This window comes from Enhydra lutris, unplaced genomic scaffold, assembly GCF_002288905.1.
Source record: "Enhydra lutris kenyoni isolate GAN:26980312 unplaced genomic scaffold, ASM228890v2 scaffoldscaffold17, whole genome shotgun sequence".
Lineage (NCBI taxonomy): Eukaryota > Metazoa > Chordata > Mammalia > Carnivora > Mustelidae > Enhydra > Enhydra lutris.
The window spans coordinates 23,936,279-23,949,605 of NW_019154101.1; the positions used below are offsets into that span (position 1 = coordinate 23,936,279).

Below are 13,327 nucleotides of genomic sequence, written 5' to 3' on the forward strand. Positions count from 1 at the left end.
AAAAATGCCATTTCACTTAAAAAAAAAAAGTTTTGGAGAAATCATGAGCCTTGTGGTTTCATAACATATTGATGTGTTTAAAAATCTTTCAGTATTCTCATTGTTTAATTAGGAGCCAAGCAGGCCCCTCACAGATGTAATATGTTAGTGTATTGTCTAAATCATCAGAGCCCACTGAGGTCCAAATTAATCCCTGATGTAAGAGCATCATTGTCCCAGAGGATTTGTACGAGTAGCCACTATTCTCATTAAATCTACAGTTTTAAACTGAACAATTGACTTTTACCTAGAATCAGCTACAAATATAATATATATTATTAGGACTCTCTAACTATGCACTTTTACACACATATGCACAATTACATGTATTTCCTATGAAAAAAATTAAAAACTAACAGAAAAAGGAAATAAGATTTGTATAATGAAAAAAAATTATGAGGAACTTAAGTTGTTTTTTGTTAAGTATGCATATGCTGAAACTGACGTGCAGTTTATAAGCTACATATTAGATTAATTTTCAATGCTATTTCCCAGCTGCAAAATTGACTATTTAATGTGGAAAATTATTCTTCCTAACAGGGAATAGACTAATAACTCTGTAGATCTATTTTTGGTAATATGTTGATGCTTGAGACCGAAATAATAATCTTGGATGTGCATTTCTTCCTCAGAACTGTAAGAATCACACAGGTGGCCCATACTGCAATAAATGTCTCCCTGGTTACTATGGTGATCCTAGTAAAGGAACCTCCGAAGACTGTCAGCCCTGTGCCTGTCCACTCAATATTCCATCCAATAAGTGAGTAACCAGCTTACCTCTCTAATGATTTGGGCATCCAGTTCTGCAAGCGCATTTTTGATATAGAATGTTTCTTTCTCTCGTCACACATAAATAAATAATAAATATATGCATGAATTTCTCTGGAAGGTAATATGAGTTTTTCTAAATATAAAATATTTAAAGTTACTGCTAGTTATTCTGCAGAATTTTTAATATTTTAGTTCTGGTTCTGGTGATTTAATATCTAAGCGACAGAACTCAGATAGAATTTCTAAAACAACTATAAAGGACAGACCTATTTTATACAAACGTATGTACATGCCTACATGTACACACATACACACACATACACATATCTTCACACAGTAATAAAAAGACCACTAGTACTGGGTAGCTGGCTGACTCAGTGGTAGAAGAATGTGACTCTTGATCTTGGGGTTATGAGTTTGAGCCCCACATTGGGTGTAGAGTTTACTTAAGTAATTTTGGGGGCACCTGGTTGGCTCAATTGGTTAAGCATCTGCCTTCAGCTCAGGTCGTGATCCAGGGTCCTGGTACTGAGCCCTGCATTGGCTCCCTGCTCTGTGGAGAGCCTGCTTCTCCCTCTCCCTCTACCTGCTGCTCCCCCCTATTTGTGCTCTCTCTGTGTCAAATAAATAAATAAAATCTTTAAGGTAAATACATAAATAAATGAGTAATTTTTAAAAATCACTAATACATTTACTGCTCATCTGGGTCCCAGTCTCACACTATTTATTTATGAATGTCAGGCAAGTCATAAACTTCTAGAAAAAGTAAAAGAGATCAATCTAGCTAACCTTTCAACACCCATCCTATTCTGCTAACCTTTCAACACCTATCCTATTCCTTTGTTATCACATGGTTTATCACATTATTTATCACATTATCATATGCTATCATACAGATATGATATATATGTATGAAATATATATATCAGTTTATCTCACTAAGATAATTATAGTGGTAATGACTGTATTTGAATTATATGAATATCAAAATATGGGTGATATAGGTACCTTATTTTGCATAAACTAAACCTTAAAAATGTTAATGAAACTTCGTACAATTGTTCCAGTCATCTAGTTTTTATTCTTTATTTTTTAAAAAATTTCTAACTATTCACCTAGAACAATAATTTTGGAATCTTGGAGAAGACTTTTAAGAGTGTATATTTTGTCTGCCTCTTCCCCTTACCTCTTAGGGGAATACTCTCTTCCAGCTGCTCTAATTCACATTCCCTCGGAGTGACCACCCTTAAACCACTACCTAAGTAAAACCCTGCCTCATAAATGTTATTATTTTAATGGGGCATAATATGTTGAACAAAAACCAGCCTTTCTGAACTAGTAAAAAAAATTATAAATAATGATAATTTTAGGAGAAAGGGATCTTTTTGGAGACTCTTCTTAAGGATAAACTTAGTACTTCCTCCGCCTTCCGCTCAGGTCATGATCCCCTCAGGCTTTCTGCTCAGCAGGAGTCTGCTTCTCCCTCTCGCCCTGAGCCTCCCCCTAGTCATGGTCTCTTGCACGCACATACTCTTCTTTCTCTCTCTCTCTCTCTCTAATAAATAAATTTTTAAAATCTTTAAAAAATAGGTAAACTTAGTGCTTAATAATGTCTATATTATATTAGGCACTTTCCAGCTATTTCTAAATTTTGTGATAATGCTTGAAGAACTTAAATTTTTAGTGATTTTTAAAATTAAATCTATCAGCTACAGTCTTTTAATGTAAAGGGGTTATCAAGTTAGTTATATTCTGAATGAGGTCTTACCCAAGACACTGCCAGTGAAAATGGTCTTTTTTTATAGTCAATGAGTACCCTAAGCTAAAGACAGAATTATTCTGTCCCTAAGTTTAAAAGTCCTCATGGAAATTATGGTTCCTAGTTTTCATCCCATTTGAAATCCTTATCGTCCTCTCCAACAAATCTGCTCCTTCAGAAGGAAAAAAAGAACTAACATTTAATAAAAGAAAATATTAATAATATAAATAATAATAATATAATAATAATATTTTATTAAAACAGACTACTAGGGATGCCTGGGTGCCTCAGTTGATTAAGCATCCATCTTCGGCTCAGGTCATGATCTCAGGGTCCTGGGATTGAGCCCCATATGGGGCTCCTTGCTCAGCGGGGAGTCTGCTTCTTTTTCCCTCTATCCTTCCCTCTGCTCATGTTTGCTCTCTCTGTCTCTGTCTCTCTCTCTCAAATAAATGAATAAAATCCTTAAAAATAAAATAAAACAGGCTGCTATATTCTAGATATAGCAGCATACAGTCCAATAAGGTGAATATTACCCCCATTTAACAGATTAAGAAAAATTCTCCAAGTGGAAAAATAGCATTATGGAACCAATTTTGGAGCTAGAATTCCTTGATGCAAATTTTGAGTTCTATACTTTCTGGCTGTGTGACTCCAAGAAAGCTACTTAAACTCTTTGTGTCTCAGTTCTTTCAACATTAGTTGTGATAGTAGGACCTTCTTATAGGGTTGTTGTGAGAATTATGTAAACTAAAATTCACCAAGCACTTGAAACAATGATTGGACATGATGAGTCCAATCCAAGGACTGATTATTATTAATTTGCTCAGAGTCCTAATATTAAAGTATCAGAGTTGGAATTTTAAGTTTCAAGTCAATGTGTTTTCCAGTCCTCTGCAGTCTACATTGAGAACTTCCTTGAAGAGCACACTGAATTTTAAGTGATACCAATAAAAGCAATTAAATGGAAAATTGGGTCAATATATGTTAGTGATCAAAATATTTCCAGAGTTTAGGGCATGAGCCTGGATGGACACAAAACTGAAGATTCTTTGGCAACAAAAGGTGTCAGAAAAAGAAGCTAATAGGAAATATACTGGAAAATAACAAATATAGGAGAACAAATTAAATTTCTTCATAATCTATGGTTAGTCAGTCCAGTGTTGGCCATAATATGGCACAACTCTTGCTTGCTGGTGTACTTGAGAAGGGTTAGGCCACAGAATGGAGAACCTGCTCATTCACAGTGGCTGAGAGAATTCTCCAGAACCATCCAATATACTCAAAACTCAGTGTTCAACACTCACTTTCACTGAGGAAAACAGAGGGACTGCATTTGGCCTCTCACTTCTTTTGCACTCCTTCCTTCTCAGGCAAAATGTCACAGTCACCAGCAGAGCTATCAATCCAGCAGAGCTGCCATTGATTGTACAGTGTCAATCCTAGCGTAATACATTTGGAGAATTATGTAATTGATATAGGATATGTAGATCTAATGGACTTATCCTCAAGTCTGACCAACATTACTATAAATGCAGAGGGACCATTAGAGAACTTTGCTTGGGTAATTATAGGCATTCATGGCCCATCCTTCTCTGTTTGCTGTGCTTCTACTTTAATTTTAATAATGGGTTTTAATTGTGTTCCTGAAAGGAAAGAGGATGTCCACATCACCATCCAGCAGCAACAAAGGGATTGGGTCCTAGTTCCAAGGATGGTATTTCCTCAAGTATATATATTCCAATTTTGTACAATTATGTAGATCTTGATTTTAAAAAAATAGACAACTCCTTAACATCTGTGACACCAAGTATTTAAAGATCCTGCAATTTTTGAGATGTCTCACTTCTATTAAATAATTATTAAATAATAATTTTATCTTTAGAATGGAAAATAGAGTAGCAACCAATTTTAAATTCCAGCTTCAAATATAGCTTTTTTTTTTTTTTTTCAGGTAGAAAGAGGAGACAGTGATAATCCACTTAGTTTAAAAATGCTAGTTTTGGGTTTAAAGTTATAAAGACTTTTAAATTTAAAACAACATGAAACAATAAGATTGTTTAGCTGTGCAATTGTGATTAGAAAAATCCTCCGTAATCTAATGACCTGAAATGCTTTATTTTGAAATCACTAAATAATGAGACAGGGAAACTCTCCATTTAAAAAAATTTTTTTTTCAAAAAGTCATTACTATTATAATCTGAGTTGAAAACTCTTGAGGAATAAATTGAATATTCACAAGTAATCCAGAAGATGGGATTCAAATTTCCACAGGTTTTTTTTAAAAAAAAAAAAATCAGCTAAAGATTGCTGCAACCTTCATCTAGAAGTATAAGGCTTAGTGATATTTTTGCTTTGGTGATTTATCTATTTAATCCCTGATCATAAATCTTATAGATCACAAGCATTTTGGCTCCAAATTTCTTAGATAATATTGCTAAATAAATCAAATATGTAGGGAGAAAAAGATAAATTGGTATAATTATTATGATATATGAATACAGACAAGCATATAATATTTAAATTATACATATATATCAACTGCATCAACTATTCACAGTGTCCACTGTTTGCTTAGGCCTCTCATCTAGGTGTTGTATATATTTTAGTTATAGATTGTAACTAGGTAGTGAAATTTATTTCTAGAGAAGCAAATAAATATGCAAATATTTCAAATGTTTTATACTCATTAATTTCCAGTATCGCATAACTTATAAATTAAATATAATATGAAAGAGACACGTGGATGTCCGCCCTTGAACACTTAGAATGTGTTTGAGTAGATAATATCACTGAAATTATTCAAGGTATTCAAGGTATTCTTTCCACAAGACTGGACAGAGGGTAGGCCCTCAATAGTGGCCTATTTACTAATACCGTTTTGAATACCACTTCTTTGTGTGCATCAGGAATGCTAGAATTTCAATTTTTAAGAGAATGGAACACTCCTAGAACTGACTTCGAATTACTCCTGTTGTAATTAGTACTTTTTAAAAAAAAGATGTTTATTTATTTATTTAACAGAGAGAGGCACAGCAAGAGAGGGAACAAAACACAGGGAGTAGGAGAAGGACAAGCAGCACCCCCCGCCCCACTCCCTTCCCCCCACTGTGCAGGGAGCCCCAGGGGCGGCTAGATCCCAGAGTCCTGGGATCCTGACCTGAGCAGAAGGCAGACGCTTAACTACTGAGCCACCCAGGCACCCCATGTAATTAGTACTCTTAGTAGAGAAATAAGACTGTTCCAAGACAGAAGGTAAATCTAAGAAAATACTCAGCAACATTCTTTAGAAATCTTTGGGTGTGTTAGATGTTTCAGAGCACTTTTGTACACATTGTTTTATGTCACCATGAGTAATTATGATGTATTTTACCAGTCCATCGTACGAGAAGGGAGAGCTAAACTCCAGAGAAATTAAATGCCTTGATCATGATCAAGCATTTTGTGGCAGAACCAATATTAGAACCCATATATTCTGATTCACCTCTCCGTGCTTCTTCCAAGGGGGCTATAGAAATAAAAACAATTACAGAGACATTGAAGAGAAGCAAGAAAACAAAAGGAAAGAAAAGAAAATTAACACAACTTCATGTTAGACACACTGCAAATATTCATCATAGGAAACTATCCCAGGGTTTGGCAACAGTTATGCTAACACAAATGTAAGGGATTAGGCACGATGAGATAATGCAGGTTTAATTAACAAGTAATGAAATACCTTAAAATGGAAACAAATCAACATATTTTGCCAAAAACAATCTAAAGTGTTATTAAATGGCAGCTACAGTTTATTGTGGCACTTTGTGACGTGCTTGCTTTCATACTTAATCAGTGTGAAAGGCTTTACTAGGTTGATCATATTCTTTCGTTTTGCCAAATGAGAAACTCAAGTTCAGAGGACAAAGAGCATCCAAAGGCATAGAAAATAATACAGTTCTAATGACAAAATTCAGGGATGGACATTAAATCAGATTTCATATCATCTGATTATGATATATGGATACAGAATAAAATTATTAAATTAAAGGTAATTAAAGAAATACATGTGTTTGCTCAACGGTTCTCCTGAGAATAAAGACAGAGATCATTGACCTGAAAGAAGAAAACCTTACAGAAACACTTCAGAATTTCATGGGGTCTAAACCACAGTCACCAAGTAAAGGAGTTTTCCCTTCGTTTTTCTCCCTTCCCTCTCTGTCCTCTGCTCCTTGGGCAGCTGTGACTGGTCATTCTCACTGCCCTTCCTGCACCTTCCCTCTCAGACACACAGCATCTTCTTCCTTCTGGGTTCTCTTTCTCTGACCCAAATGTTCCAGGTTGCAGTTGGTTAGCAGGAGTCCTGCTCCCCTATTGTATACCCAAACGTGGAACACGTCCTGATTTTATGACCCTGATTTTATAGTGCTGGAAATTCCGTCCTGGTGGCGAAAGGGGTGGTTATTTCATATCACATCACAGTCCCAAGAGGCGGTGCACTTCCCTCTTGCATTAGCTGTGAGAAAGCTCAAAGCCATATGTTGACTGCCACTTCCAAAAGAACATACCTTATAATATGTATACATTTTGTGCTTTAAATATACCCTTGATTTTATCTAATTTTTAAGTGTTTTTTCTCTTGAGCCTTAAAGTACCATTTTATCTTAATGTACATATTTTGACAGGTAGAATTAAATTCTTTTTGGAACAAGGCCAGTTGTATTTTTATGTATATATCCACATGTGTTAGCACAAACACCTGTATTTGCATATATATTCATATATATATATACACACACACACATAAACATACACAGATTACATACTTATAAATGGATCATTATAAATCTAAGAATCTATGTTCAGCCATTAAAAAGAACTATTTCCATGTGCAGATCCTTATTAGGTAGTCGACCAGTAGCTTCTCATCTTCCTCCTATTTGTGGAAAATGCCTGCTGTTCTTAGATCCCATGTGTCTTCTGTGGCATGAAGTGGATAATTCAGGAAGCAGAACACAATCTCTCTTCTGATGGAGAGCTAGCCAACTAGAGTTAAGTGACATAATCTTGGAATCATTGGAAGTCAACAATGATCTTACAGTTCCCTCTTTCTGTCACAGAATAGTTAGCTTCATATTTTGGCCAAAATCAGTGTCAAGTTGCTTGCTACATTTGCCAAAATAAATTCTGTAGACATTTTCTGTTGTACATGTTTAATTCCCATTCTCTTTTTATTTTTGTTGTTGAATGCCCTCTTCCCTATAGTAGTAACTAATTATAGTGGCAAGGGAGTAGACCTTCAGTTTATGTTGTTTAAAGAATATTGAATCACAAATACATAATTTATGAGGATGTTTTATTTAGATGCATCATGTCAAGTGATGTATTACCAAAAGTTTAAACTTATTTAATTCTTACCAGTAGAATGAATGCTGGCTGGTTACAGGGAAAGGAGAATGTCAAATTAGAAATGAGAAGTCCTAGATTCCACACTAAAAGCTCCTGGATATTAGCTATGACCTTGGGCAAGACAAATGATGCCTGCCCCAACCTGCTTATAAGATTTTTGTGCAAATGTGATAAAATTATTTGTAAAAGTCCTCTGAAAATGTAGAGAGCTAGTCAAATCCAGTATATTGTTATTCCTTATTTTTTTTCCTGAAAAATTACTGATTTTTGTCAGTAGGTGCATTTTACTTTACTTCTGTTGGTTTTAACTGACACATGAGTATATTTAAGAATTTGAAATCTATTTTATAGTGTTAAAGGGTCAGAAACCCTGTCAAGCACCTTTGACATGACTTATGGTAAACTGATTTAGTATTTTAAAAAATAATTGGTATGGTTTTCTTTCAATCACTGGAGTCCCATATGAGTGAGAGACCCAGGGCTTTTAGTCATTTTGTCCCTAGACAATGAGACAGTTATAGAATGCCAATTTTAAAATAAGACATACATGTATTCCAGAGATTTGTCAAAATCCAGTCTCCTCTTTTATGCCTGGAAACAATAGCAAATCACGAGGTGAGGAGGGAAAAAAAAAATCTATTTCCATTTTTACATGGGCCTTGTTTTCTCCTATCCAGTCATTCACCTGCCAAGAAAATCACTCCTGGGGAGGTCCTTTTGGGGGCAGGTACCAGGCTGCTCTCCAAAAGATGACCCTCCTCTCCCTGAGCACAGTCTGGTTGACTTGGTTCTGCTGCTCGTGGCAGCCTCCCCAACCCCTTAACATGGCGTTCTTTTATCCGGGTGATATTTGTAATTCAAGGTAGCCCAACCCAGGCTTCCCCCCAGCATTACCTCAACAGATTCATTTTGACTTTTCCACTAAGTTGAAATGTTTTAAATGATAGAAGTCCTTGGTTCTAATAGCTTGCTACTATAAAAAAAAAAAAAAAGTGATTATTAAATCTTTGCAGGACTGCTCTGAATTAAGCCAGAGGAGTAATATTCAGAAATGGTACCTGTGATCTGACCTGCACAAAAGTCAAGGAAGTATTCCAAAGGGATTCGAGTGTCAGGAGCAGAACAAGATCAGGATTTACAGCGTTTAATTTGTTGTTCTCTCATTAACATTCATTTAGCATCAAGCAAGCCTCTATCGAATTGTCCTGTCATATGTAAAACAGAAAAGTAAGTCTATTTAGGGAAAACATAATGGGAGAGAGATTAATGGGGGGCATTTTATATTAAAATGGTAGAGCAGCAGAACTCACAGAATTCAGAAGGGTTGATGGCCTTTCAGAGAGCAAGCATGTCAGTCTTGGGGTAGGAGTTCATGTGTGAGGGGTGCTTCTCACAAGGCAAAGAAATATGTCTAGGCTCGCACATGTTTTTGAAGGCTGGCATGTAATTCTGTAATCACTCTGCTGGATCCTAATTTGGTCTTCAGATCCATTACTTCAGACCCAAACTGGAAATATTTACAAAGAGAGTGATCAACTTCGGAACACCAGAAGATGTGTGATGGCAAGGTTTTGGGGGATGGCTTAGTTGATTGTATTTTTTTTTTTAAGATTTTATTTATTTATTTGACAGAGAGAGATCACAAGTAGACAGAGAGGCAGGCAGAGAGAGAGAGAGGGAAGCAGGCTCCCTGCTGAGCAGAGAGCCCCATGCGGGACTCGATCCCAGGACCCTGAGATCATGACCTGAGCCAAAGGCAACGGCTTAACCCACTGAGCCACCCAGGCGCCCCTAGTTGATTGTATTTTTAAGCAGAATCTGCATGCTTTGTCTCTTCTGAAAACTTTTTGAAGGATTTCACTTGCCTAAATAGCATCCCCGTGGGTCCACACGGGCAGCCTCTTATGCATATGCATGCATGCTTGCACACGTACCCACACACCCACACACACCTCCACACACACAGTACCAGGACTGAAAGTAGGAGCCCCATCACAACCACCACTACCACCACTACTTCCAAGATCGCATACTGAGTTTTTCAAAATCTCTAACAGATTTTTCAGAGCTGCTTCAAATTCAGGATTTTGGCTAGAAAGAAATTGTATGATGCCGTGTCTTGCCAGGCCTGGGCAATCCGTACAAAGCAACTCTATAGTTCCACTTGTTCCTGATGATCACAGACCCAGAACAGTCAAAAGTCAGTTAATAACATGCCACGAGGCTCCTGCTCTCCACTGGGCTATATTCCTGTCTGCAGAAATAGCAATGTCATTTCATCCTCGGTTGGCCAGGCCCTCATCTCCATCTGTGAGACAAGAATGACCAGCCTGTGTACCCTTTGTCACAGCAGTCCTGGAGACGCAGAGATGAAAATATGCTGCTAATGACTTTGTGTATATGCTTCTTCCTTGTCTCTGTTGTTCCTCAAAAATATCAATACAGCTTTAGCCCAACGTGCCATTTAGACCGAAGTCTCGGAATGATCTGTGATGCTTGCCCTGTCGGGTACTCAGGACCACGCTGTGAGAGGTAAGCATGGACTGCACCGTCTTTCACGAGGATTTCTACCTTGGGAGGTATAAAACCACAGGCATTATCATCCTTCGCACTATTTCAGAAATGCTGCCACACTCGGCGAGGTGAAATAAAGTTTCTCACTGTACTTGTCAAACACATGCATTTTATTTTTATAGTTTATTTATTCTCTAGAAATTGCTCTATAAATCTCCATTCACTCAGAGAGTGTTTGATGAATGTTTTAATCTTAAAGGTTAAGCATTAACCTACAATCTTTCTAGAAAGTACTGCTCAAGTGGAAAGTCATGCACTTTAAGATTTATCTCACTGTCCATGTTGGCACCATTTATTTTTCATAATTAGTTTTTTGTTCTTAAAATGTGGCTTAAATGTGTAGTTCATAGTTCAGCAAGCGGTCCATAATTTACCTTAAATGTATTTGAAAATAGAAAGAAAACGTGATTTATTATCATGATGTCTGGCCTCTTCTAATTAATTCTAAGCCTGTATTTTAATTCCTGTTGATTTTACTAGGTTGTTTTGCAGTGGAACCAGGAATATTATTGTATGTAATTTGTGTGTGTGTTTTTTTTCCCTGAACTATTTTTGAAGGAAATGTTCTTCTGTATTTCAGTCCCAGTATAAAAATGGCACAAAATTCTCCCATGGTATCATTGACAAGTACACCAACATCTCTCCAGTTTTAGCCCTGGGAGTCATCCCTTTTGCTGCCATTACTGGGGGATGCTGGAAGTAGAGGAAGTGACCTGACCTGCTTTTACTGATTATCACCAAGGCAGACACCACAGAGGGCGATTGCTGCGTCTCCTTTCCTGTCCTCTTGTCACCCCAGTTCAGCCAGGGTACAAAAAGCTAATGAAGCAGGACCCAATCACCAGAAGAGAGAATAGAGTTTAGCCAATAGCTAGCCATCTATGGACGAGGTGCCAGGGACGGTTCCCAGCAGCAACAAGGGCTGTTTGTGAGCATGGCAACATCTGTAAATGAGTAAAGGAAGAATAGAACTGAAACAGGGAGGATTTATATGCAACTGAGGAACTGGAGGTCTTTGTATTAATAAGAAAAGAAAAAAAAAAAACCCTGGAGGGTACGTGTATATTTCTTGTATATTACTTACTATAATCGTAGGACACATCATTGCCGAAGACAGACTTACATCAAATGCCTAACCCCCTGGCTCACTACGGGGAGTCTTTTTTTTTTTTTTTAGCAACTGGAAAATGATAGCTGCTCTGTCACACAATGCCATTAAATCCCACTTATCTAGGTGAGCATAGTCTCTGATGTATTTATGCTTCGTGCTCTGTATTTTCTGTACATGGTAGACAATCCTTTTTGAACCAGGTACAGCTGAACATTCTGCATTTTATTTAACAAAACATCAGTTTAGCAACTATCATGTGCCAGGCATGGGGCTTGAAGTAGGATACAAACAGATGCCTTGTACTGTCCTTACCTTCAAGAAGCTCACATCGCTAAAGTGAACGAGAACGGTGGAAGGTATTCTGGAGACAATTCTAATCTGAATAATCAAAGTTGTCGAGGAAAGAAATACCTGACAGTGAGCATGATTTTCTGTTTAAAATCTTTATTAAGCAGCTTAAAAAAAAAAAAAATGGAAACGGACATATGCTGCCTCTAAAATGGCATATCTTCTCTCCAGTTCAAGTTTTTCTGTCAAAAATCATCTTAAATTATTACTATATGGAAGATGGAATATTGTTTTTTTTCTAGCCAGAATTTGGAATAGGGTTCTCCAGGAATATTTAGGGTTTATCATTTCTGTGTATTTATATGAGCTCAGAAGTCCATGATTAGAGGAATTCAAAATATTAGGGGAGACATTTTTGAGGATGTGCAGGGTGAGGTGGAAGGCGAGGCAAGTACAGCTCAGAGGAAGAAGAGGAGCCTGGTTGCATTGAAAATCTTGTAATCAAAACTATTCTGCAAGTGATTGGTGCAATCAGTTTGTGCACATCATCTACATAAAATCAGCATTGGAAACGTAGAGCAGTGTTTCCCAAACTGTAGATGTTTTTGAAATAGAGTTCTGTGATCGCATAAGTATATGAAGTATCTATTAGCATGTTAAAAGTTCTGACATGTCCTGGATGGAAGACATCTGTTTAATTTCTTTAACTCAGCATTTTCTTTTCTTGAAGTGGAGCTGACACCCAGTGTTACATTAGATTCAGGTATACAACGTAGTGATTGGACCACTCTACACATTATGCTATAACTCAGCATTTTCTAATCTTGTGTGACCATATATATAAAAAAAAAAAAAAAAAAAAAAAAAAAAAAAAAAAAAAAAAAAAATATGTATATATATACATATATATATATTCCTGTCCACCACCTGAGTTGACATCTCAGACTCAACTCAGGTGGTGGACAGGAATTATAACTTTATATTCTTTATCTCAATTTAATTTCTATTTTGAGACCAAATCTCTGTATATAGGAGCTGTGAGAGCTTAGAAACATAATTTCAGTCAGGTATACTTTAAATTCACTCAATGTTATATGTCAGTTATATCTCAATTTAAAAATTTTGTTTTTTTTTTTCTTTCCTCCCCATCTCTCAGGCTTGAACCCAATTCTAACAAGCTTAGTTAGAACCAAGAAACCTGAATGCTTGAGTGAGTGAGTGAGTATGTGTATGGTACTGTTTGTGTGTCTGTGAGTGTATATGTGGCTGTGAGTGTGTGTGGCTCTGTGTGTATGTGTGTGTCTGTGGCTATGAGTGTGTCTGTGTGTTGCTGTGAGTGTGTGTACAACTATGAGTATGTTTGTGGTGTGTGAGTGTGTGGTGTGTCTCAGTGAGTATCT

The 13,327-nt window shown here is 36.7% G+C and overlaps 1 protein-coding gene across 1 annotated transcript in view; it reads left to right on the plus strand.

The window, feature by feature from the left end:
• LOC111147662 (laminin subunit alpha 2) overlaps nt 1–13,327 on the plus strand; it is a 502,086-nt gene that overhangs the window by 231,991 nt on the left and 256,768 nt on the right. The window contains exons 17-18 of the mRNA XM_022503866.1: nt 672–799; nt 10,400–10,486. Of these exons, the coding sequence (XP_022359574.1) occupies nt 672–799; nt 10,400–10,486 (215 nt within the window). The remainder of the gene's footprint in view (nt 1–671; nt 800–10,399; nt 10,487–13,327) is intronic.